General features: G+C 39.4%; 1 protein-coding gene across 5 annotated transcripts in view; it reads left to right on the top strand.

Moving 5' to 3' along the window:
* The window catches only part of AKAP7 (A-kinase anchoring protein 7), an 87,334-nt gene that overhangs the window by 35,174 nt on the left and 25,498 nt on the right, over positions 1-26,662 (top strand). For 2 of the 5 annotated variants that reach the window (XM_057408617.1, XM_057408606.1), the window contains exon 7: positions 3,084-3,228. In XM_057408617.1, coding sequence (XP_057264600.1) covers positions 3,084-3,228 — 145 coding nt within the window. Of the gene's footprint in view, positions 1-3,083; positions 3,229-3,304; positions 3,952-12,009; positions 12,113-26,662 lie in introns of those variants that run through there. The other 3 variants (XR_008972079.1, XM_057408643.1, XM_057408628.1) reach the window with 3 other exon arrangements.

Raw genomic sequence — 26,662 nt, 5'->3', positions numbered from 1 at the left:
CATCTTTGTAGCTCTGTGCTGGACTCTTTCAAGCAATTCCCTGTCCTTGAACTGAGGGGCCCAGAACTGGACACAATATTCCAGATGTGGCCTCACCAGGGCAGAGTAGAGGGGGAGGAGAACCTCTCTTGACCTACTAACCACACCTTTCTAATGCACCCTAGGATGCCATTGGCCTTCTTGGCCCCAAGGGCACATTGCTGGCTCATGGTCATCCTCCTATCCACCAGGACCCCCAGGTCCCTTTCCCCTTCACTACTGTCCAGCAGGTCAGCCCCCAAGCTGTACTGGTACATGGGGTTGTTCTTCCCCAGATGCAAGAGTCTACACTTGCCCTTGTTGAATTTCATTAAGTTTCTCCCCGCCCAACTCTCCAGCCTGTCCAGGTCTCACTGAATGGCAACACAGCCCTCTGGTGTGTCAGCCACTCCTCCCAGTTTAGTATCATCAGCAAACTTGCTGAGGGTACACTCAGTTCCCTCATCCAGGTTGTTGATGAAAATATTAAACAGCACTGGTCCCAGCACCAACCCCTGAGGGACTCCACTAGTCACAGACCTCCAGCTAGATTCTGCCCCATTAACCACAACTCTCTGCCTTCTTCCTTCCAACCAGTTCTTGATCCACCTCACTACCTGAACATCAAGCCCACACTTCCTTAGCTTATCTATGAGGATGCTGTGGGAGACAATATCAAATGCCTTACTGAAATCAAGAAAAACCACATCTACCGCTCTACCATCATCCATCCACCCAGTTACTTCCTCATAGAAGGCTATAAGGTTGGTCAAATATGACTTCCCCTTGGTAAAGCCATGTTGGCTGCTCTTAATGACCCCCTCATCCTTGATATGCCTAGAGATGGTGTCAAGAATAAGTTGTTCCATCACCTTTCCAGGGATGGAGGTAAGGCTGACCAGTCTATAATTACCCAGGTCCTCCTTCTTGCCCTTCTTATAGATCGGCGTGACATTTGCCATCCTCCAATCCTCAGGCACCTCTCCTGTTTCCCACAGCTTACCAAAGATGATGGAGAGTGGCCCAGCAATGACCTCTGCCAGCTCCCTCAGCACCCGTGGGTGTATTCCATCCGGACCCATCGATTTATAGATGTCCAGATTGCTTAACTGATCCCTAACCCAATCCTCATCCACCAAAGCAAACTCCTCCTTTATCCTGACTCCTTCTGGGGTTATAGGAATCTGGGTCCCCCGGGGAGAGTCTGCAGGAATAAAGACAGAGGCAAAGAAGGCATTCAGCATCTCTGCCTTCTTTATATCCTCTGTCTCCAGGCCACCCACCTCGTTCAGCAGTGGGCCTATATTGCCTCTTGTGTTAGTTTTATCCGCTATGTATTTGAAGAAGCCCTTTCTATTGTCCTTGACCCGACTTGCCAGATTAAGTTCCAAGGAGGCCTTAGCTGTCCTAATTGCCTCCCTACATCCTCTAACAACTGTCCTATATTCCTCCCAAGTGGCCAGCCCCTCCTTCCATAATCCATAGATTCTCTTTTTCTGCATGAGTTTGCCCAGCAGTTCCTTGTTTAACCATACTGGTCTCCTGGCTCCCCTACTTGACTTCCTACCCATTGGGATACTCTGATCCTGAGCTTGGAGGAAGTCGTGCTTGAATGCTGACCAACTATCTTGAGCCCCTTTACCACCTAGTACCCTTTCCCATGAGACTTCCCTTAGCAATTGATTGAAGAGGCCAAAGTTGGCCCTTCGGAAATCCAGAATTGTGGCCTTGCTAGGTATTCTGTTCCTCCCACACAGGATATAGTGTAAGGGTATGAGGAAGGAGGCAGCATCTGTACCCTTTAGGGTGACTGGCAAAGGACCTTTTAAGTGCAGGAGGGGATAATAAGAAAAGGAGGAGACCTTAAACAGCATATACAGTGACACAAACCTGACCAACATACAATGAGGGAGGCAATAACAAGAGCCAGAGCTGGTCTGCTACATGGACTGATGAGAGCATGTGGAGTGTGGGGATGTTTATTACTGTCGGGTTGTCTGGTTGCGGGCCTTGTCAAATAAGACAGTAAGGGTGAAGGGGAAGCCATAAACAAAATAGAGAGATAAAACCCTGTCAAACAACACAAAACCAAGAAACAGACCTCATCAGTCACACTGATGGACTGTCAGTAAATCACAGGCAAAACAGGACTTTGCAGCTGTTGGGGATGTAAAGCTGAGGGTTCAGGGTACTTGCAAATGGATGTGGCATGTACAGGGGAAGGGGATGGGGAGGAACAAATGAGGAGTGGAGAGAACTGTCTGTAAAAGGGGCTGGTCCTGTGTAAAATGGGGCTGATGGGTGCAGTAGTTCGACACAGCCTGGGCTGGAGCTGCTGGAGGCAGTGGTCACTCCTAACATCCCGTAGCATGTAGTAAGTCTTTAAAAAGCAAACAGCATTACTGTGAAGTAGATTGAAGGAGAAAATGCTTAATTTCTACAGAGATCATGTATTTTTAATGAAAATATGATGGAAGAAGGAGCCCTACACTCTTAAAATAAATACTGAAGTTAGGTTTACCGAAAACAGCTTAATAGAATATTTATTATGTTCCACTTCATATATACAAAACTACATAATTATACTGATATTATAAATCACTGTATATTTTTAGATTTGTTGAGATAAAGTCTAGTGCAAGTTAAATACAATCACATTTTGGTTGTATTTATCCTGCTTGGTGATTTTAAAGACCCAGAAAAATGGCCTTCACAAGCATTTGAGATTCTTCCTTCTGGTCGCATGTCCAGTGATGACAGCAAGAATAATTTCCAGTTACATGTTCCATTGGAAGTTAAAGCAGAAAATTTGTTTCCTACAGGACTGAGGAGGGAGGGGTAGAAAGGAGATAGAATGACACTTTCATTTCATATTATTAATTCTATGGTGGACAGTACTTAAACATAAGATTTGACACATTATTTTGCTTCAGTATTATTTTGCTTCTTGAGGTAGTTTTCCATCTTACCTATACCTCTGGTTAAAATGAAAACTATAGCAATTAAATACGAAAACTCAGTTTTCTAGTCAAATGCCTACTTGAATTTTATGTTGCTATTTAAAGGTGAAAAAAATTGACCCAAGCCTGTATGAAGATTTTAAAAGCCATTATTTTGGAAATGAAATCCTGCATCGCTTAGATCTTTGCTCCATGTTGAAAAAAAAGCAACCAAATGGTTACTACTACTGTGAGTCCTCTATTGTTTTTGGTAAGTACATCTTAATTTTTTCTTATATCATTATGTCTCTAAGTTGTATGCCTGAAAAGCCATTTTTTTTCTGAAGTCTGTGTTAGGCGATTCTTGTAATAATACCCGTAGAGTCTGACAGAAGTCTGTCCTTCAACCCTGGCCCTCCAGGGACACTCTGCACTGCTTCATGCTGACAGCTAAAGTTTATGTTCAGCTATCCATCTCCAGAATCCATTTCCATTTCTCATTCTAAAATGAGTGTTTAAGGTAAGTTAGATGGATCACTTTCCGGAGCTGCTCATCTCTCTGTTTACTATGAAGACAGCCTGTGTGACTAAATTGGATTAGATGCCATAATTAAAGGTGATTAAAGCTAGGTGAAATGTCTCTGGCTTGGCAGAGATGTGACCTTACTTGGACTATATTCATGTACAGAGAGATTTCAGTGATACAACAGATTTCATAAGACCCATTCAGCATCCCATCAGGACTTTAAATATTGTACAGACACCTTGCCTAGATCAGTACAATGCTAGAAATCACAGTTGTGTCCTACTGCTTTATTTGAACAGAAGCTTCACACCCCTATGATTAATATTCATTTCCGTCACAAGTTGTGTATAGCTGGAACTTCAGGTGGTGAACATGGGAGGTCTGTGGACTGAGAGACTATGGCAAAATGGCTTGTACAAAAAATGCCTCTGTGATGGTTAGTTCCCACTTAGCTGATAGTGGATCTTGGGGATGCTATTGATCATAATAAGAGCATGAGTTAAAATGCTAAGTGGAATAACGAGAATGTTGAGGACTTTTTCTTAAATGCAGTTGCCCCTTTGAATCTAGAAATCTATTGTGTAATGTGTTTGGAATATCTTTACAAATGCCACTCCTATACCTGCAGATTTTTAAGAAATCAGACAACATGGGAAGATGTAATAGTAGCAATACAGCAAAATGCAAGAGTTTTTGTATTAATTGCTTTTTTCACTTGTCCTAATTAGGCTCATTCTTTATATATTTCATGTTAGAGGTGAATCTTAAAAGACAAGATTTATAGCCAGGAACAGGTCATGGTTTTGGTGGTCAGTTTGTATTTTTAATTCTTTATATTGGTACAGCTTGGGTGTTATGTTTTGGGGATAATTTTTTTCTGCAGTCATGTCAAAGGTTGAATGTAATGGTGTTGGAAGACAATGAGATACTGAAATACATACAAAAAGTTCATGTGAAGACTTAACTTTGTTTTTTTTTCTTTAGAAATAGAACAAAACTGTATTTGGTATGTTTTCAATGAGCAATAGCTCCATCTCAACAAGAATATGGACAGTCTTCATAAATCTTAATAAAGCGAAGTCTTAACTGTGACCTACTTAAGAAAAAGAGAACATCTGTTCTTGTATGGACCCTTTAATTATAGGAAAGAAATTTAAAAAATCTGCCTGATTAATAAGCAGGTTTTACCTGGTTATGCTTTGTATAACCAATTTATAACTTGGTGCCTCACCTGCTGTTTTTCAGCTATTTTGCAAGATCTGAATAATTTCATTCTTAATGCTATAAAACACCATTGTGGAGACAAAGTTGGTGCTGCTTCCCGGTCTCCATGTAGGGCTTTAGTGATGATTTGGTTTCTGCCTTGAGGTAACTCGTTTTCGTGTGCTGCAGTATTGCTGGTGGAAGTGCTCACGCGCCTTGAGGACTGTTTTGAGGACTTGTGATTAGATACTTATACAACATTTTAAACACCTTAGGCACTTGAAAATGCCAGTTGCTATTCATGCTTTTGTGTGGGCCACCTTTATTTAGCTGAGGTAGACTGTTACAAAACAAATCAAAAGCAGTACAGATTTAAAAAAGGTGTAGCATATTTGTTTAGTGTCAACACTATTGCAAAATCCAGACCAGTCCCAAACCAAAGTGAGATATATTTATATGTATCTATCTAAATATATTGTCATATTTATGACCTTGTTATGCGTGTCTCATGTTTATATTTGTGTATATAACTGATGTCTTCTGTTCATGTTTGTACATTCAGATATTAGTTATGTGCATCCAAATGTTTAAAGAAAGGGAAATTACAAGATTATATAATGTGGTATGAAATTTCTCTTTTAGGTGAAATTGAGGCTCCACTGTTCACAAATATATATAAGAATATTTTGGAATATGTATCTGATTAAGGAATTTGGTAAACAACTCATTTAAATAAAAGCTGATTAGTGCTGTGTTTGGTAGATACTGACAATGTTTTTTCAAAACATTTGTTTAAATCCTTATTCTTGAACTTGTCTTGTTACTGATGTCTCAGAATGCTAAAATGAGACAGACAGTCTTTCAGCTGTCTTTTGAATATGAGTCCCATTAAATGGCTTATAACAGCAGTCAATCAACTGGTATTCAAAGCAAGAATCAGATGTTTGTTTGGCTTTAACTCAATCCTGTTAAGGGAACTGTCATTTTCACAGTCCTAACAGAATTGTCCTTAGAATTATTTTCACACAAGTACTACATCTGTCTTTCTCTAGCCATAGGATTGAAATGGATGTTCTTCACTGACACCACATTAAGAAAGTGTAGCTTTATTATCTCCACTTGTCATGAGAGACACCAGGACACCACTTTCCTCAGTCCTATATGGACATAGGTGCGTCTTGCCCAGATATGTGCATTTAATTTTCTGGATTTGTGCATGCTAATATATATCTATCTAACACCAGTAGGAGAAGGGTAATAGCTATATTGGAACAAAGTTTGAATTACTTATTTTTTAATTTCAGTTAAAAAGAAATTATATTTTAATGAAATTTTAAAAACTGATTTTAAAATTTAATTTAGTAACTACAGGTAGCCAGGACCTTAAAGTTAACACAGGAAGGAGTTAATGCAGTTCTATTAATACATCCGAAATACAGACAAAACACCATATCCAGTTCTGGTTCTTTCTGCCTGTACATTTACTCAAGCAGTTATCTTGTTTCCTTGAAGTGCATAGAAAATACAAAAACAGTATTTAGTTGGGTGGTTTTTTTTTTTTAGCTAGAGTTTGGGCCAGACTTGCATCTAAGAAGATGAAAATATCTCAGATCAGAACTAAGGGTAGAAACAGAAATTGATACATGACAAAGAATTGCTAATAAGTGGCTTCATACATAGCTTGGTAGCTGCACATTTTAAAAAACATGTTTAAAGTTACGGGAAGCATAAGAGATTTGCATGAATAAAAGCAGAGGTGAAGCACCTGCTGATCTGCAGCAATATGCACAGCAGGTAAACAGGCTTTGACAGTATATTACAGAGCAGCATGCACTGTCTTCAGCAGAGCTTACAGACAGCTGCACTAGAAGATTCCCTGCATCTGCATGCCAGCCACACAGGGTATGTGATCAGGAGTTAAAATTTGACGTGACAGTGACAATAATGTGGAAGCTTCATCCTCAAAGTGGAGTTCAGTTTATTCTTTAAAGCAGACAAAATAGTAAGCCAACAAAGTGCCCTTCTTCAGACCGCCTGCCTCATAGCAGCTTTTGTATGTCACCTTACATCCCAAGGAAGACCAGTGAATGCTGGCATGAGTTGAGCTTTAAATCATGGTAAAGATGTTCAGTAGACCCTCTGACCATCAAAGGGAGCATTATGTAAATCTTCTTATGTTAAATATACCTTTAGCATTATGTCTCTCACTTAAATATTTTCAGAATCCATTCCTGAAGATTTTAATAGACTTGTATTAAGAAAATTTGTTTATAATAATGTATTGTAAAATAACATTAAATATACATTAAAGAAAGTTATGATATGGCAAGTTGTATTCAGCTTGTAAACTGTGATAAGGTTCTCCTGAGTGGCTAGTAAGAAGTTTATACATCAGACTTCCCCTCTGCTATCTCTGAGGTAGAAAAACTTCAAGAAGTCTGTTCCTTGGTGGAAATCATCCTAGCAGGTTAGTCTTAATTTCTGCACAGCCAGAACCCGTTTATCTGGAATATCTGCCCCGGTGAAGGTTACAGTGCTGTTACAGTTTCCCTTAACCATTGCAAACTAGCAGTAGCAACATGGAAACTGAAATCAGACTACAAATACTGATTTTATCTGGATAAAAGTTCAATAATATGGTAAAAGATAATGTTCCTTGCTGCTCAAGTAATGCCTCAAATAGATGCCTTTGTAAGTAGCAGAGCACTACTGGGCTGATTTACATTTCAGTGCAAGTAGTACGTACAAGTTCTGGGTCCAGTCTGACCTTGTCATCGAGGCACCTTCTGCAGTCTCCCTGAAATGGGAGACCTACAGAAGGTCATTCATGCCATCAGAAAAAGAGTGTGTCAGACATAGGCAAGATGTGAGTCTAAGATGCACTACTTGAACAGTTGTTAATATTCATTAATTAGCTTGCTAGCTGATTTTTTTATATATGTATTTAAAGATGCAAATGTTCAATTAAAAGAGAGAGTTGGGAGGTAATGTCATGAATGGAACATGTTGCAAACAAAATTTATTCTTGCACATTGATGCTGGTAGGCTATTTGAATAATTTAAGTAACCTCTCAAGTTACTTAAACTTTAATAACCTTGAGTTCGATTTTGATGGGGCAGTTTATGCTTCCACATTTACATTTTACAATGTTAGCCAGGCAGCTGCTCAACACCAGTGTCACAAAGAAAGATGCTTCTTCTGGTGCCTTGTATAAGAGCTCTCCAGACTGAAGATAAGTTTGTCAGCAATAGGTTTGGGGGATACCCACAGAGAAGAAAGAATTATAGAAGAAAGAAGAACAGAAGAAAAGAGTCATCTATACCTGAAACAGAAAATAGATATGATAACATCTGTGAATTCAAAATAAAAACTGAGAAGAAATAGAAAACTGAAAACAATTGGAAACCAAATGATAGTTGGGTAGATCATCAAAAGCCCTTGGTTTGCTCTTTTTTTAAAAATACACTTATGGTGTCAAGCAAAAAAATACAATAATATTTTGTCTCCAGCATCATGGAAGAAGAGAGTTCAAATACAGTCTGCAATATGAAGTTTGCCCAGTTTGTCTGAAATCTTTTTAAAGTGGCACTGACTTAAATGAAGAGAAAGACTATTGTTTCTCTCCTTTAGATACTGTTCTGCTTCTCTGTCTACATAGTTTGACCTAAATGTGATTGATTTTATTCATGACAGTAACTCGCTTCTAAAATAATTAATCATTCCTTGATTTTGTATGTCTGTTTTTCTTCTTTTTCTGTAATTTCAGAATGCCCTTACGTCTCTTTCTTTCACTTCTTAATTTTTCTTTCCTTGATAGTCTGTTTGTAGGCTAGCTTCTACTTTCTCCACTCTATTAGGTTGTGAGTAACTGCTCTTTAGTTTCTTGCATATCTTTGGCACTTTTCCCAAATTTTAATTAATAATATAGCAGTCGTACAGCTTTTGGATAAAAATGTCTTGGGCGGCTTCCCAGGGGCTGTCTCTTAACATTCAAAATTATTAATTAATTCACTGTTTGTGTTGAGCTTATCCACAGCTGCTGCAATTTTGTGCATGCAGTATGCTTAATAACTCTGCCTACATAGAAAGCAACAGGTAATGCGTGCTAATCAGAAAAGTCTTTCCCTAAAACACTATTTCTTAGAAGAGTCATGAGGTATAACTTACAAAAATGATTCTTTTAAACATGGCGAGGAAACGCAGACACTTTAGGTATTAACGTAAAAGCCAGGATTTTTAAGGACAGTGAATAGAAAGTGGTGATCCAATAGTTTGTTACACACATTAAATATTTTCCATTCACTACTGATAACAGTGGTCCCCAATTCGTTTCTTTTCACTAGTCTTACATTAAAACTTAAGGGATGTTCTTTTACGCTCTAGTATCTTGTATCACTACACTGAGTAGTTTCTTCTGTATTTGGTAATTTTCTGATATTGAAAAATTGACTATTGGTATAGTATTTTTCATAATGAGATTACATTTTATATAAATTTTGTAATGCCAGTCATACCTTAAAAGCTATATTTATACATTCAGTGTGTGGTTAAGGAGAACAAGCTGATTGAGAGGGAAATAACCAATGTAAATATGGTTTGAAAGTGGAAATTTTAATTTCAAAATAGTATTTCATTGTTTTGAGGGCAAATTCTAATGTCCTTGAGTCTGAGTTTTAATGTTGGCAAATGTGTAACAAACTTTTCATTAGAAAGTGACAGGGAGCTTCAAAAACATGAACGTGAGGTTTAGAATTCAATCATTCATCTCCCAGTACTGAAAGAAAGTAAAAACTTCTCATCACTTTCTGTGATTCATGATTCTGTCATTATGAGGTATGTAGTATTTGCTTTATTGTACAGAGTAATTTTTGCAGTTTTCTTAAAAAAATACCATAATGTAATTCTATCCAAAAGGCTGTTTGTCTTTATTTTTAAATAAAAAGGTATTTGAAGCAGTGGTGTGTTTTCATGCCAGAGCTGTTATCAGTAGCTGAAAATAGGTAAAAATGAGATTTTCCACTAATTACTGTCAAAATATGTGCAGACAGTGGGCTAAAACTAATGAAGTAAATCTGACAAGAAAGCACAAAACCATATTTGACATAAGTAAGAATGTAATTCATGACTGAAAATTTGGTTGAGTATATAAAAAAAGCAGAATTGATTTCTCACAAAATAACATTGTATGCTATAAAATGCAATTTAATAGTGTCCGGCAGATTTTTTGTATGTTAAGTATTTCTGCTTTAAAGACATTTTTCTCCAAGTAGACTTTGGTGTCCAAACAACTAACTTATTCATAAATGTAATATATTAAAAATACATTGAAAATACGTAAACCATTATTTTCAAGATATGTTAATGAATTAATTGCAGAAAGTAAACAGACCACCTAGGAGGAGAGAAATAGAATCATAGAATCATAGAATAGTTAGGATTGGAAAGGACCTTAAGATCATCTAGTTCCAACCCCCCTGCCGTGGGCAGGGACACCTTACACTAAATCATATCACCCAAGGCCTCGTCCAACCTGGTCTTGAACACTGCCAGGGATGGAGCATTCACAACCTCCCTGGGCAACCCATTCCAGTGCCTCACCACCCTAACATGAAAGAACTTCTTCCTTATATCTAACCTAAACTTCCCCTGTTTAAGTTTTAACCCATTACCCCTTGTCCTGTCACTACAGTCTCTAATGAAGAGTCCCTCCCCAGCATCCCTATAGGCCACCTTCAGATACTGGAAGGCTGCTCTGAGGTCTCCACGCAGCCTTCTCTTCTCCAGGCTGAACAACCCCAACTTCCTCAGCCTGTCTTCATACGGGAGGTGCTCCAGTCCCCTCATCATCCTCGTGGCCCTCCTCTGGACTTGTTCCAACAGTTCCATGTCCTTTTTATGTTGAGGACACCAGAACTGCACACAATACTCCAGGTGAGGTCTCACGAGAGCAGAGCATAGGGGCAGGATCACCTCCTTCGACCTGCTGGTCACGCTCCTTTTGATGCAGCCCAGGATAAATTAAATATATAATATTCTTTCACTGAATAGATCAGTAAAAGATAACTACTTTTTATTCTTAAAATGTTCCTAGCTAAGCTGTTGCTTGTGTTTATCTGTATTTCATTTTTAGTAGTTTTCTTATTCTAGACTCTACAAAACTATTTTAGAAGCCCCTAATATTTGTAAAAGTGGTTTCTTTTCAGAGGAAATAATTTCAAGGTAAAATGCAAAAAATTTTGAAGAAGCATCGCTAATGTGGCATATAGTGTTATTTCTTGTTTTCTAGAAAGCAGCAATGGGCTGTTTCTTATGGAAGCAATAGAATGTAAGAGTAAGATAACATCAACCACGAGCTAAAACAGTAGCCTGCCAAATTACTTGAAGTTTTAATCTGTTCTTAAACACATCAGAAAGGACCATTACAGTACCTTGTGAATACAGAGTATGTGATCTTCTGTTTTTCAAATGAAGACCAAGCATTTATGATCTGAATTAAGCTTTAATGACAGAAGAGAAATCTGAAACCCCACTCTGTTTATAGGACAGTTAGAAAGATCTCTTGGGTACGAACAGTTGGAGGGTGTCACTCATGGAGTACAGAGAACTTTCTGGGAGGGTATAGCACAGAATTCAAAACACATTGCTTTGTTACGTAAGTGGAGAGTTTCCATTTCTTCCTAGAGAAGTACGTCTGAGTCTGCATGTGGACCCTTATTTGTTAACAATCCTGTTGGGGACAGTCCAGCATCGCACTTAATCCCCCTTCCCCACAGCTTGAAAATTTACCAGAGGAAGTATTTTAGAATAGAGCCACTGTAGGCAGAACAGTGCCAATATTTGCCATTTACAGCTAGTAATAAACAGCTGCACAATGTGTAAGAAATAACTTTTTTACACTGCCTTTCATCTTGCATGAACATTCCTCATCTTTCCATTGTAAGATTAATCATGTTACCCACTCACAATGTAAACTATCTGATATTACTTTATTGTAAGGTACCCAGCGTGCTTATGCTGTGGAACCAACAAGGAGCATTTGGCATCAGATGGAGATGACAATGCTTAATGAAGCTTAATAAACAACTCTAGACTGATGCTGTAGTGTTTAGTGATGTACTAATTTCTACACAAGCATCACTAAATCAAGATTATGTGGCCAGAGCGATGGTACCAGGCCTATGCCAGTCAGGCATACGTATTTACACTTGCTAGACATACTTACAGACACCTGAAGTTAGGCTTCCAATTTTTTGCATTTCTAAACCTGCCTACACTGTATTTTCCATGTGAGAGTGGATTCACACCACTTGCATTCTGAGCAGGTATCTGGGTATATGTAGTTGGCACAGTACTGAGTTTGACAGCTTGAGTTGGCATCACAGATTCTGTTCACCTGGATTTGAGTCAGCTGTGAGTACTGGAAGAGTAAGCTTCTCTTGTCTTCTCTAGACTGCATAGGTTTACTTTAGGTAAATAGCACAATTTCTGAAGTGCTGAGATACTACAGTTGACACTTTGGCACATACTTTTAAAAACCTCTGCTGTAACTTCGTGTTTTGCAAAGGGCAGATTGTCTTAAGGATTTCTGAGTAACCATCCACAGCCTATGAATTACAGGTGAAAGTAGGTTCTGACTGAAAACTTTTTAAAAAACCTTTTACCTTTGAAATCACTTATTTAAGGAAACAGTAAAAATGTCACAATTGCATTTTAATACCTAGGCACTGTTTCCATAGCTTGTTTATTTTATTTTATTTTTAATTGTTTAGGCTGTTTTGAATCCGAAACCCTAGATACTGAACTTCACTGCTTTAATCAAGAGAACAAACAAAAGGCTTTCTTACACATAAACCTGTTCCTAATTAAATACATTTGGAAAGTGGGTCAAGCTGAACAGGAACAAAGCGCTCTTATTCCAAAATAAGAGCATTCACATATGGGCTTATTCAGAAACAGCTCTTAGTGCTTTAAAATTCCCAGTCAGTGTTAATCTATCTTTCAAATGCAGGCATGCCCTATAATTTTCCTTTCCCATACTTACCTATCATCCTGCAAACACAAAACACATTGCATCTTAAAAATTTGCATCATTTGATTAGGATGTTCTACAGCCTTTGGCAGAAGAGGAGACTTGTTAGTGTATCTTTTAATATTAGAGATATTATTTTCACAAGCAAGTAAAACTAATCATTATTTTACATGGCAAATATACCTACTTATGAATGTACTCTTTTAAAGCATATGTTGAATGTCATCTTTATTATTGGTGAATTCTATTTTCTATACATTGTAATTTCTTTTCCTGACATACTACCCAAGATGGAGAGATGCTAATCTCTAAATATCTCTATTATGATTCATAGAATCATAGAATGATTAGGGTTGGAAAGGACCATAAGATCATTAGTTCCAAGCCCCCTGCCATGGGCAGGGACACCTCACACTAAACCATTGTCACCCAAGGCTCTGTCCAGCCTGGCCTTGAACACTGCCAGGGATGGAGCATTCACAGCTTCCTTGGGCAACCCATTCCAGTGCCTCACCACCCTAACATGAAAGAACTTCTTCCTTATATCTAACCTAAACTTCCCCTGTTTAAGTTTTAACCCATTACCCCTTGTCCTATTACTACAGTCCCTGATGAAGAGTCCCTCTCTAGCATCCTTGTAGGCCCCCTTCAGATACTGAGAGGCTGCTGTGAGGTCTCCACGCAGCCTTCTCTTCTCCAGGCTGAACAGCCCCAGCTTTCTTAGCCTGTCTTCACAAGGGTGGTGCTCCAGCCCCCTTGGCCTCGTGGCCCTCCTCTGGACTTGTTCCAACAGTTCCATGTCCTTTTTATGTTGAGGATACCGGAACTAAACAATACTCCAGGTGAGGTCTCACAAGAGCAGAGTAGAGGGGCAGGATCACCTCCTTCGACCTGCTGGTCACGCTCCTTTTGATGCAGCCCAGGATACAGTTGGCTTTCTGGGCTGCAAGCGCACACTGCCGGCTCATGTTCATTTTCTCATCAACCAACATCCCCAAGTCCTTCTCCGCAGGGCTGCTCTGAATCTTTTCTTTGCCCAGCCTGTAGCTGTGCCTGGGATTGCTCTGACCCAGGTGTAGGGCCTTACACTTGTCGTGGTTAAACTTCATGAGGTTGGCATCAGCCCACCTCACAAGGATGTCAAGGTCCCTCTGGATGGCATCCCTTACCTCCAGCATTATCAACCAAACCACATAGTATCATCAGCAAACTTGCTGAGGGCACACTCAATCCCGCTGTCCATGTTGTCAACAAAGATATGTTGAACAAAATCAGTCCTAACACCAACCCCTGGGGGATACCACTCGTTACTGGTCTCCAGTTGGACACTGAACCAGACCAGAACTCTTTGTGTGCAGACAGTTCTTTATCCACCGAGTGGTCCATCCATCAGATTGATGAGCTGCCGGCTCCTGGGCAAGTCCTGTTGAGGACTTGAGGCTCCCTTGGTGGCTCTGTCTGCTCATAACTGAGGCCCTGGACGCTGTGTTTCCCCTTGCTCCAATGTTGAAGGTTTCCTCTCTAGAGCTGCTCACCTTGGCAAATGACCAGTTCATAATTCATATTAATTTATCTCAATCATTTACATCTTACAGTTGTCTTGTAGTTATCTTGTTATCTAGTCAGGGCTTCTCATATACTTCTTTTCAGAAATATACAGAATGTCTGGTTTATATGCTCAGACATGCATGTCTGCATAGCATAACTTCTGGTATTTGCTGTGATATAACGTGAAAGATTCCATTTAAGCAGCTCTTTTCTTGGTGGAAACCTTTTAATCAGTTTAGCCACATGTCCTGGGTTCAGCGGTAGCAGTCATTTTTCTCCTCCTTGGTAGCTGGTGCACTGCTGTGTTTTGACTTTTGGCCTGGGAACAGAGCTGATAACACTGATGTTTTGGTTTGGCCAAGGACTCTGTGAGCCTCATGCTCTGCCAGGGAGGAGGGGAAGCCGGGAGGAAGCAGAGACAGGACACCTGACCCAAACTGACCAAAGAGGTATTCCATACCACAGCATGTCATGCCCGGGATGTAACTGAGAGTTAGCCGGAAGGGCTGGGAGTGCGGGGTTGGAGGAGGTATCGGTTGGTGCTTGGTTGGGCTGGGGGGGGTGAGTTATCAGTCAGCTGGTGGTGAGATGTTGTATTCTCTTCCCTTGTTATTTCCTTTATCATTATTATTATTGGTAGTAGCAGTAGTGATTTGTGTTATACCTTAGTTACTAAACTGTTCTTATCTCAACCTGTGGGAGTTGCATTCTTTTGATTCTCCTTCCCATCCCTCTGGGAGTAGGGGGAGGGTAAGAATGGGTGGGAGTGAGTGAACGAGTTACCTGACTGGGTTTAAACCACGACACTACAGAAGTGGGTGGTGTTCACATGGAGGAGGTTAAGAAAAATCACACCAGAAAAGCATTGAATAAATGTGGGCTTGGACAGCCTTTGACTATGGGACCTGTGTTGTACCTTGACATATATCAAAGCTGCTTCCTACTAGTTGCACAGTAGATTCCCTGTGATAGGCTTTGGACTGAGTATATCCCAGATGTTTGTTTTCTGATGTATTGTTAGTACATGATTCATTGAAATGTTCCTTCTCTTTGGAAACAGTTGGGGTAGTCTCATACACTGACATGCCTATGAATGTCCGTTTAAAGGAGCATCTTTTTTGATTGTCATATGATGTTGTCTTTTGTATGTGAGCTTATTTTTCAAGCTATGCTATCTTTTGCGTTCTTACATAAAAGCTGAATTAGAACTCAAATAAAAAGTTCATGTTTAACATTGTAAATAAAATAAGTAGATAAATCCTATTTTATTAATTAGCATAAAACAGGAATTTAAAAATCAGAGCAGCATATACTGAAGGTATAACTAGTAACTTCTCCTATCTCCAAAACATATTTTATTGTTGCTAAGGATGAAAAGAGATGTCTCTCTCCCTTCTCCAGGAGGGAACCACAGTTGTAGTTTGTACAGTACACAGAAATTTAATGGAAAGAAACAGGATCCGGAGCAAACAAAGGAAACCATTTTACTTTTTCTGAAACCTGATTATACATGAGTACATTTTGTAAAGAAATATTTTTCAATACATTGAGGAAGGGAGAAAGAATTTGTTATTTCACTTAGTAGATATTGTATCCTCTCATTCTGACAGCAAATGCAGAAACACTTTCGTTTTATTTTGACCTTTATAAATATCACTGTGTCCTTGAAATATGCCCACTCAGTTACTTATGTCGTACTCGGTTAATATAAGCATCTCAGTCAAAACTCCCAATTCCTGAATTCCTTGTGAAGAATTAAAATACCTTTCTCACAATGATGTAATTTTTGTACAAATTGAGTAGGTGTTTATACATGGAACTAAAATTCCAGAACACTTTCCCCTCACAAATTTTAAAACCTGAGGTTAAAAGAACTCATGTTTTTAGATGAAGATAAGTCTTCTAGGTGTAGTGCTAGCTGTTTGCTGTTTTTTTTTGAGAACCGTGCAGTAAATGACTCCTAGCCATTAGCTCACTTGTGACTCCGTAGGTTTTTAGGAGGGCTTTCAGGTTATGAGTTTTCGGTGTTACCAACTTCTTATTAAGTAGATGTCACTTCTACATCTCTTTATAGAGAGGTAATAGAAAATCATAATGCAAAAGCTTTGTTTCACTTGTTCTTACTTTACATTTTACTTCTTCCACGTATACATAACAGATTGTTGTCAATACTCTTATACATAATGACTTACAAAATAACTTCCTGATATGAGTTTATTTAAAAACGTGTTTATTTTTAATTAATTGTGTTATTTTAAATTGAAAATGTGTTAATTTTAAATCTGTAAGTATGCTCTGTTCACATTTGAGTCTCTTGGGTAAGTAGTTTAGTTAGCTTTACAGGATTTTAATGAACTGTTAATATATCATCTGGAGTCAGAGACCAGTAGAAAACTGGAAGAACTATTTGTTTAAATCTGTATTAAAATTAGGAGGCTGCTGATCTGTAGAAAAAGAATGGTTGGGTTCCAGCAGAAGTAACTGTTAACATTGGAGCAGGACATGATTTGTGTGTTTCTTAGGTTTTTCTGAGAAGAATATCTAAAAAGAATAACTAGAATCTGTATATGACTAACCAAAAGGAGTTCAGTCGTGTGAGAAAGCAAAAGCTGGCTGACATTCCCAGTTCTCCTTTCCTTTACATTTAGAATGAGTTTTCTGCTTTGGTCCCAAGAAAACCTTGGAACAGACGACCGAAAGAAATGAGTCAGTGTTACTGCCTGTCCTGATCTTTTAGTAGAGATTATCTGGCGCTCCTCTTCATGATGATGAATCTGACTGATAGAATCACCACAGGCAGCCGTGGCAGTGTAATACCTATTGGTTGAAATTACACCAGCAGTTATTCAACTTTCAATCCTTTGGTAGGGTGTTTATGATGTGTGGGTAGACCATACGCTAAGGGTCACCTGCAAGTGATAAATGCAGATTATTCAATACACGTGCTGCAAAGATGCATTAATTAATACATTTTTGTGCCTGTTTGTGAGAATGAGCATTTCGAATTCCATGCTGTTTTTCTTTTTATAGTGTAAATTAAAGCAGCAAGGAAAACAAAAGCAAAAGGAAAGAAACAGCTTTTTAAAATTAGAGTCAATAAATGATTGCTTGTCTAAATGTTTACAGTAATCTAGAATATATGTGGACTAGATCCTGAAATATTTTCCATTGCCCCATTTTTGTCTTTTAAGAAAGGACTGAGAGCAAAGTTCTTCTTGAAATGAGTTTGGTTTAACCAGTATACTCAGAGTAGAGCTTAACAGTTTAGCACATTTGCTATCTGCAAAAGGTTGTACACCACGTATCAGTTCTAGCTGGCATAGATATGGGTTTAACTTTGTACATACTGCTTGAAATGGTGCATCTCAGATGAAAGATACGGTGCTGCACATGAACAACTAAAACAAGGGCAGCCTGAAGGGTCCGTACTTGACTTCTGTTTGAAACTCAAGGTGGAGACTGCTGAATTTCTCAAAAATAGCTGTTGAAGCTGCATGAAATATAAAGACAGAGATGGTTCCATAGCCTAGCCCGATCTCTGCTATGGTGTGGGCTGTTAGCCCATCTGGCCCTTTGCTGAGCTGAATGGGTTTAGGTAGGCTGCAAAGATGACTTTCCTATGGAGTCTTACAGGTGCGTGGTGCAGGCATGGATCAAGGATGTTTACCTGCTGCCAGTGCTCAAAGCCCTGGCAATGTGGAGAATTAAATGCTGAGAAGACTAAGCTACTTTTTCATCTCACTGGCGTGGAGGAAGCTAGAGTTCCTCTGGGGATCAGTCTTGGTCATTAATCTGACTTTTTGCATGTTTTGTATGTGTGCCATACGTCAAGCACTTAAAATTGAGGATTCTCTTTAGTGTACCTAGTCACTGATCAGAGCATCCTTTTTTCCCACTGCTCCATTCACAGGCTTTCTGCTCGCTGTGGCTCATTTTTTCAAAGGACTGTTGGCTGTGAAAGAAAAGGATGTGTTTAAGGATATATTCAAATCTAGAGATTCCTTTTCTGGAAATCTTAGAGGTGAAATATGGTTTTTCAAAGGAAAGGGAGTCAAGGGTTAATCCTTTTCTCTCAGAATGTATTTTTTTCTTTATAATCTGAACAAACAGATTGGTTAATGTGTGCTCCTTGGTTAGCTGCTGTTTGTGAAAGCAGATGACAGCACACAGGTGGATTTCAGTGAACCATGTTAAGGTGCAGCAATCTATCAAGTGCTATCAGCTGACATCAAAACCTCATTTGCTATGTTTATTAAATACAAGTTTTACATGGGTTCCTTTGCTGACTCATGAAAAGCTTTTGATACAATCTTAAAAACATAGCTGTAATGCACAGTAAGTAGCACTGGTCCCTTCGTGTCTGTTCTATAATGCTAAGTATTTATTTGCACAGCACCAAATACCACGTTTTCACTGGCATAACAGAATAAAAGGGCAAAAGATCGAAAATTGACCTAAAATGCTGGGATTTTGTTGTCACCAGAAAGTCAGCAGAAATAACCTATTACTGCTGATTTCCAGAGCTTCAAAGAGCATAGGGCAACTATCTGTGCAACATTTACTTTTTCTTCCGACTGTAAAAATACACATTTAAGGGGTCTTCTGCTGTTGTACTATCAAGTACCTCTTAAATAAATGAGAATTAAGGACTACCTTAAATCTCAGCTCTGTTCTGAATTGCATTCTTACCAGCAGCTGTAACAAGCAGGAGAAAATGAACTTTGTAATATTCTCAGAAAGTTAACAAATCAGTCTGTGGAGCTCCAATGTAGATTGGAGAAAAGTTGCAACACTGAAGAGTGTTGCAACAGGAATGGAAGGGGGCTGTAATCATGACCTCCCTGTGCAACCTTATGCCAGCTGAATTTTGGGTACAGTCAGTGAGCCAACTTACATAAGTGATCCAAATCCCAGAAGAGTTCTGGTATAGAACGATAATGAAGAGCAGTACATCAGCAATAAAATACTGACTGCATTCAGCGACACCAGCAGATCTGACACTCTGTGGTACAGTGATGGTGCATTTAACTGACTTTATTGACAAAGTTTGAAGGGAAAGAATATTAGTGGTCACCTTTTTTTTTGCCTTTAAAAAAATATTCATTTCTAGTGGAAAATTAACTTTTTTTTTTTTTCTTAGCAAGAATTGTTCTTCTAGGCCATGCATAACCCTCAGTGTTCCAGAAAGCAAGTTTTACCATGCGATCAATAATATATATGTATTGCAAAAAGTATCTCACTGTGCTGTGTTCATATTGCATTTTAAGTGTAAAAATTTGTCAGGGGAAGGAAGGACAAGAACAGACCTCTAATTTCTTTTTGTTGGTAGCCAGGTTTCCTTGTTCTTCAAAATAAGCATTTAAAAATGCAAAATATAATCAGGAAAGTAAAGAAACTAGTCAAAACAGCAGCTTTGGAATGTTGGAATTCCTCTTAAAAAAAAGGCAGTTATCACAGCATAGTGATAATTTGTTGGAAATTAAGGTTTATACCAATGTAGATATCAGAACATAGTCATTAGAGCCTTTCCACTGCCACATCTGTCTCTTAATTTTTATACACATAAGGAAAAAAAATAATTATTTTGCTGTAGTAAATAAGTTGAAAGTAAGGGAGAGTTTTCATATTCTCCTTAAAACTTTTTTGGTGTTAGCACAGTCAGGTTCTCTCAGTAAGCCATCATCAGACAATGATAGCTGTCTCTAGCTACTTACAGCTTGGCAGGATCGTTGAGAGACTGCCAAGCTATGAACATATCTCTTTTCAAGCCTCATTATCTTAACTGTTCAGTTCACCTTTGAAAGTTTAGAAGGGAAAAGTATATAAGTACTAAAATTTTTGCCTTGACTTAAATAGCACTATTTTTTTGAAAAGGGCATTTAATAATTTGTATAAAATTAAGAGATTCAGTTTCTTTTTGTGATTTTGGAGAGGTTTTCCCTCACAATAACTAACATATTGTTTAGTTTTTTTGTCCTCCAACTTTTACACATTCCATAATCTTTCTTTTCCACATGAACTAGCTGAAAATTGAATTAAATGAATGCTTGATAGACTTCAGAGGCTTAGCCTTGTAAGGTGAGCCTTGGGAAGACCCTGAAATATGAGGTGTACCTTGCCCCAGCATTTCACATTGTCATTGTCTTGTCACTTATCTGCAAGCGTCACATGTCAAGGGGGACACATTCATGTATGCTGGGGTCCACTATGAAGTCCATCTTGTACACCTGCACTCAGCCAGGTGAAATCATTGCAGAATTAGTTGGGATACCTCGGATGTACACACCACAAATAGACAAAGACTCTGCAAAGATGTGTGCCATGAGTACTCTGCAAACCTTGAATATATTTGTGGTTTTCACCCAGAGGTGCTCAATGGCTTATTCTAAACTCAACTCTGAAAGTATTCCTGACAGTAACAGTCTGGACAGTTGGCAGATTTGGTCTTGAGCCTCGCCCTGAGGTTGCACTTAAAATAGAAGACAGGCATATCTGTGGCTGGTGTCCCAGCCTTTGCTATAAAGGTACAAAGTGTTCAGCAAATGGAACTCCAGAAATAGTGATTCACAGTGAATAAGAGCAAGATTCTCTCTCTAGAAGGCAGTATTGTAAAACAGGTATTAGCGGTGAGATTTCCCTGGAAGAATTTTAATGTGGTTTTAAAAAGCAGAACCAAATTAGGCACTTCTGGTTTAGAATGCAAATGCCAACGCAGTATCATTTTTTTCTTTATAATGCATGTTTCTAGGAATATCTTTAAGACATTGGAGAATAAGAAAATCAAATACTTTAAAAGTAATTTAGTCTAATCATTTAATCTTTTTCTCCAGAAAAGAAAAAAAAAAAATGAATTGGAAGTGTTCTCAGAAGGACACAATTGAAAATTTGATAAATTACACATTGTATTACAAACAAAGTATCAGAAAGAAATGGGAGCGTAGTCTGCACCACCAAACACAGTAGGAAAATGTTTGCATTTTGGAGAGTCCAACAGGTGACTTGTTTATCCATGGTTTTAATTCTAGATGGGGATTTGTCATGGTTTAAACTCAGTCAGCCACGCAGCTGCTCTCTCATTCCCCCACGCTTCCTCCCCCCGCTCCCGGACGGATGGGGAGGAGAATCGAAAGAATGTAGCTCCCACGGGTTGAGATAAGAACATTCCAGTAACTAAGGTATAACACAAACCACTGCTGATACCACCAATAATAATAATGGTAAGGGAAATAACAAGGGAAGAGAATACAACCTCTTACCACCCGCCGACCGATACCCAGCCCAACCCAAGCAGTGATCTGTTCCTTCTGGGCAACTGTCCCCCAGTTTACATCCTGGACATAACATGCTGTGGTATGGAATACCCCTTTGGTTAGTTTGGGTCAGGGTCCTGTCTCTGCTTCCTCCCAGCTTCCCCTCCTCCCTGGCAGAGCATGAGGCTCACAAAGTCCTTGGTCAGAGTAAACATTACTGAGCAGCAACTAAAAACATCAGTGTTATCAGCGCTGCTCCCAGGCTGAAAGTCAAAACCACAGCACTGCACCAGCTACTAAGAAGGAGAAAAATGACTGCTATTGCTGAACCCAGGACAGGATTGTAATTCTGATTTGGTAGGTGCTCCCAAAACACACTGTCTTTTGCACTCTGTTCATGTATGTGTGTTTATATACATAGGCTTCAGAACAGCTTAAATTTTAAGTGCAGAAATAGTTTTAAGTTGAAATGCAGATCAGCTTTTCTTCCTCGCCCACTTTATACATAATTTGCACCACAAGCGTAATCTAAAAAAAACTTTGCTAGGTTCGTTCTGCATCAGCTGAACAGTATTCAGGAGCCTTAAGAAGGCTGAAATTGCCTCTGCTTAGAATGAAAATGTTTTAGTTTCTCCTAGTCCTTACCTGCTCTGAAAAGAGACAACTTTCCAAGATCCAAATTACAGGTTTTGCTTGGTGGCAGCCAGTATTTCTGTTTGCTGGTTCTGCACCAGTTTGCCTTGGCTAGTCTAGACAGCGCTATCCATCGTTGGTAACGGATGGCGCCTTGCTGCTCCTCACCTGGAAAGCATTCCATGCCTTAGTTTCAGTCCCAAGGTGCCCTCCAGCTTCTCCACCTCCCAGCAAAATACATGCCAGTGTCTTTTGGGGATTGTTTACTTTTAATAATACTTTGGCTGTTTAGGCCTCATATAGCTAGAATTATTACTATTCTTATCCAGTCACACTTATGTACCTGAAACAGCTGAGAGCTGTGACACTGTGCTGTAACTTCTCTCAAAATATATGTTGTATATCTCACCAAAATTGCAAGAGATGTCAAACAGAACATACTACAGACCTTGAGGTAGCAAAACACTGAAAAATGTGATCAGGCCCGCTTTTCTTACTAAATATATGCCCAAATACTTACAATGGACCAGTTCTTAAGGTGGATGAAGCTCTGGAGGTTTCTGTTGACTTCATGGTCCTTACCCACATCTTTCAAGCTAGAGAATGTGCATTGATCTAGCCAGTGTTAAAAGGCCATCATCTTCCCTGAATCCTTTTTTTTCTTCCCTGTATCCACATCTGTGCTTGTGTGGGTTTTTTTTTAAATTAGTTTTAGCTAAAAGGTGGCTAGTAGATGGATGAAAGAGATCTGTCACTATTTATGACTATTCCAGAATTGCTTAATAGAGTACTGTCAGCCTGACATTCATGGATTGCCAGGACTGCTTAGAAAGTGATCAATAAGAACTATAGTTTTAACAGAAGGACGCTTGGTTTTAAGTACAGGAGGACTTTATGCTTCCTATGCTGCTTTGTTAAATATGCTTGTCAAAAGACCACACTGGGAGTTATATTCATTTAGATTCTATGTAGATGTGATCAGCCTGTAGAAGGAGATTATGCCTACATAAACCCAAAAAATATTATTGGGTATGTTACTTGAATGCTTCTAATGTGTTTTTTTGTTTATTTCTGGTTGGTTTTTTTTTTAATTTTTGCTGGTGGAGAATATTTGTTTTCTTGCCTAAAATGTTGCCTGTGTTCTCATTTTGATCCTGAGCAGAATGGAAGATACTGCTCATTCTTAGAAATAGTCTCTCTGTGCTTTGATGACTGGCTTCACATATGCCCTGTAGTATTCATGTTTAATTCACTGATGTTGTAGAATATGGGTCATGTTCTTTCCTTTTTGCTCTTGGTTAGGCTGGCAGCATCTTCTCGAGTGAGGCAATGGCACAGCTGAAATGAATTTCTATGAATATAGAATTTAATAACTGTTATAGTTATTTTAAAAACTTGCATACCATCCTGATTTTTTGTTTCTGCCACTGGAAGATATTTTCTTAAAACAGTAGATGATTTAAGTATTGTTAATAACAGAGTAATGATGGAAAAGAATAAAAAACATTACAACCTCTTAGTCTTATTTTAATTCATGTTAGTATTGGAATAAAACTTAAACTAAAGAGAGTTCTGTTTTCATAGAGAGCCATGCCCTACAAATGTATTAAATATATTATACTTGTTCTTCCTAGATAAGCTGACTTATCTCTGTAAGAAATCTGAAATATTCATAGGACTCTCCAGTCTGAGATTTTTACATGTAGGAAAACAAACATATAATTTTGTGAATCAAATAGTAGTTTGAATATGAAACACTAGACATTTTCATGGGGAATTTCTGCTACTGGTGAAATTATTGGTGTCACACAAACAAAAGCACTATAAAAATGCAGGTTAATAGTAGCACAATTCATAGCCTTATTTTGTGATAAATGGATTCTTTATTCAACTGTAAATATTAATCTTTAGTATAAAAACAAGAATATAAAAAGAAGCCATCTAAATCTTATTGTTTATTTTATCAGTGTGATAAGGAAAACAAGTACATGCTTTATCCATCCTTCATATTAATATTAAATGTCAAGAACCATTGCTGTCACAGGCCCTCTGTTACATTCAATACCCAACATGTATCAATACTCAAAATGTGTCAGTGACCTGCAGATATTATCAGAGGAGGTGTGCAAGAGTAGCTCTTTTAATGGAAAGTATGTCTAGATTTGGTTTCTTCTCTTTTTTTTTTTTTTTAACATTCTGAACACAAAAAAAAAATACTTTCAAAGGCAAAGTGACTGCAGGCATGAAAGGCTGCTTTTCCAGTGCATGCAGATGGTCTTCCAGTGAAACACCATGGTTTTCCTGGATCTCCTGGCCAGGAAATTGTGTGCAGGCTTTCTATACTGTAATCCCACAGTTTCTAGGCATATGTGCATGTGTTTGTTAGTAGCCTAATGATGTGAATGTATGTGTGTTGTCTGCCCATTACAGCAATAACATTAAGAATTGTTGGCAGATTTCTGGTAAATTAAACAGATGTAGAAGTCTCAAAATATTAAATATCTACATGTTAGCAGAAATACACATCCAGGTAGAAGAGGCAGATTCTATTAATTCCCACAATGATGGAAAAACTGCAGTATGAGCTCAGCTTTCAAGAGCCACAGGGCATCCAGTGGCTGTTGTTGTTCTCAATGGCTTACTGTGGGTCAGTCTTCCATAGGAGTTCACAGAACTCCAAAGAGCTACATCTCAGCAACATATCTCATGTGCTTTCTTTGTTGTCTAACAGAACAGTTGGTGATGACAGCTGTTTGCAGCAAAAGCTGGGATGTTCACAATTGGCTTACCCTGCAAGGATGCTTCTATGGCCAACAGCCTGTGAACACCCCAGTAGTGTTTGTCTAATTCCTTTAGAAATTCAGTGAACCCAGAACACACAATAGGTAGGAAGCCGGTGGTTTTGGTTCTGGTAAATGCAAGAATACTTAAACAAAATGCATGTGTTTACATTTGGCTTTATTTACATACTTTGAATGAATAGACCCAGTTGGCCAAGCCATTCGGGCTGTGCTCATTTGCTGTCCTGTCTCCCTGTGTGTGCCAAGCTTCCATTCTTAGGTGTTTTATTACTTATTTACTTTTGAGTAATTAATGACTGTGTTGGGTAATGTTGGGACTCCTTGGTTATTTTTCCTCTTCAATCACTAATTTACTCCTTACTGATGTTGCATTCCATTAGTTTTTTATTACCTGAGAGAAGCCAAAGACCATTACACCCCCAGGTGACCTTCACCCCCCATACCTATAACACACACCCAGCTGGGAGGGAAGGCTGGTGGCCGGGGTTGAAGGTGACCAGCTCTGTCTCTGCTGTAGTGGGTATGGAATCCCCACTGATCCAGGAGCAATAATCACAGTTTGTTTCTCAACATCTCCTGCTAGGGCTGCTGCTCCTCCCACTGCTCCATAGAATCATAGAATCCCAGAATAGTTGGGTTGGAAGGGACCTTCAAAGGTCATTCAGTCCAGACCCCCTACAGTGCACAGGGACATTACCTAGTTCAGGTTGCCCAGAACCACATCCAGCCTGGCCTGGAATGTCTCCAGGGACAGCACATGCCCCACCTCTCTGGCCAGCCTGTTCCAGTGTTTCACCCCCTCATTGTGAAGGATTTCTTCCTCACATCCAGTCTGAATCTCCCCTCTTTTAGTTTAAAATCATTACCCTTTGTCCTATCACAACAGCCCCTGCTAAAAAGGCTCTCCCCATCTTTCTTCCACCAGCTTTTTCCTTGCTTATACATAGTCTTACAATCTCAGGTTTGTTTCTGGGGGGAAGGAGAGACCCTTTATTAAGTATAAATACGTTAATATATAAATGCTTAATATATACTTAACCAATCATATTTTATCTCCTTTCTCAGCACCCTTTTGGGGAGGGGCGGGGAACTGTGATGTCAGGCGGCACCCGGCCACACTGTCGCTTTTAAGCGGCCGGTGCCTTACTTAATGTGGCCACAGGGTGCCGATTTTTTTGAGTGCCCATCCTTCCTGTAGCAAAAGGGCGAGCAAGGGAAGACCGGGCAGCTGTCTTTTAAGACACAGTGCGTGGCAAGAAGGGGGGCGCAGGGTGTGAGTGGTGCCCGGTCCCCCACCGGGGCCGGGGCTGGGGCTGGGGCTGCCAGTGCCCGTGCCGAAGCGGAGCGGAGCAGAGGGGCGGAGCGGGGCGGGGCCGGCCCTAACGCTCGCTCCGGGTTCCCCGCTTCTCCTCGAGCAGAACTAGCAGTTTTTGCACGGACTATAGCCTGATCTGCAGCTCTAGCTTGCGGTGCACGCGGAGGGGACGAGGAAGAGGAGAGCAGTGAATGCCATGGGCCAGCTCTGCTGCTTCCCTTTCTCCAGAGGGGAGGAAAAAATCAGTAAGTGGGCAGCAGCGGCTGCGGGCAGCTGCCGCCGCGGGCAGGGGAGAGCTGCGGGGATAGGAGCGGGCGGCGTTCCTGGGGTTTGGGGTTTCCTCTTGGAAAATTAACCGCCTGCTTTTTAGGGAAAGGGTGGGGATAGGTGGAGACAAAT

This window comes from Pezoporus wallicus, unplaced genomic scaffold, assembly GCF_028554395.1.
Source record: "Pezoporus wallicus isolate ANWC-B61680 ecotype Strahan unplaced genomic scaffold, APGP_CSIRO_Pwel_v1 contig_3817, whole genome shotgun sequence".
NCBI classification, from domain to species: Eukaryota; Metazoa; Chordata; class Aves; order Psittaciformes; family Psittacidae; genus Pezoporus; species Pezoporus wallicus.
This window is presented reverse-complemented; position numbering and strand designations above follow the sequence as displayed.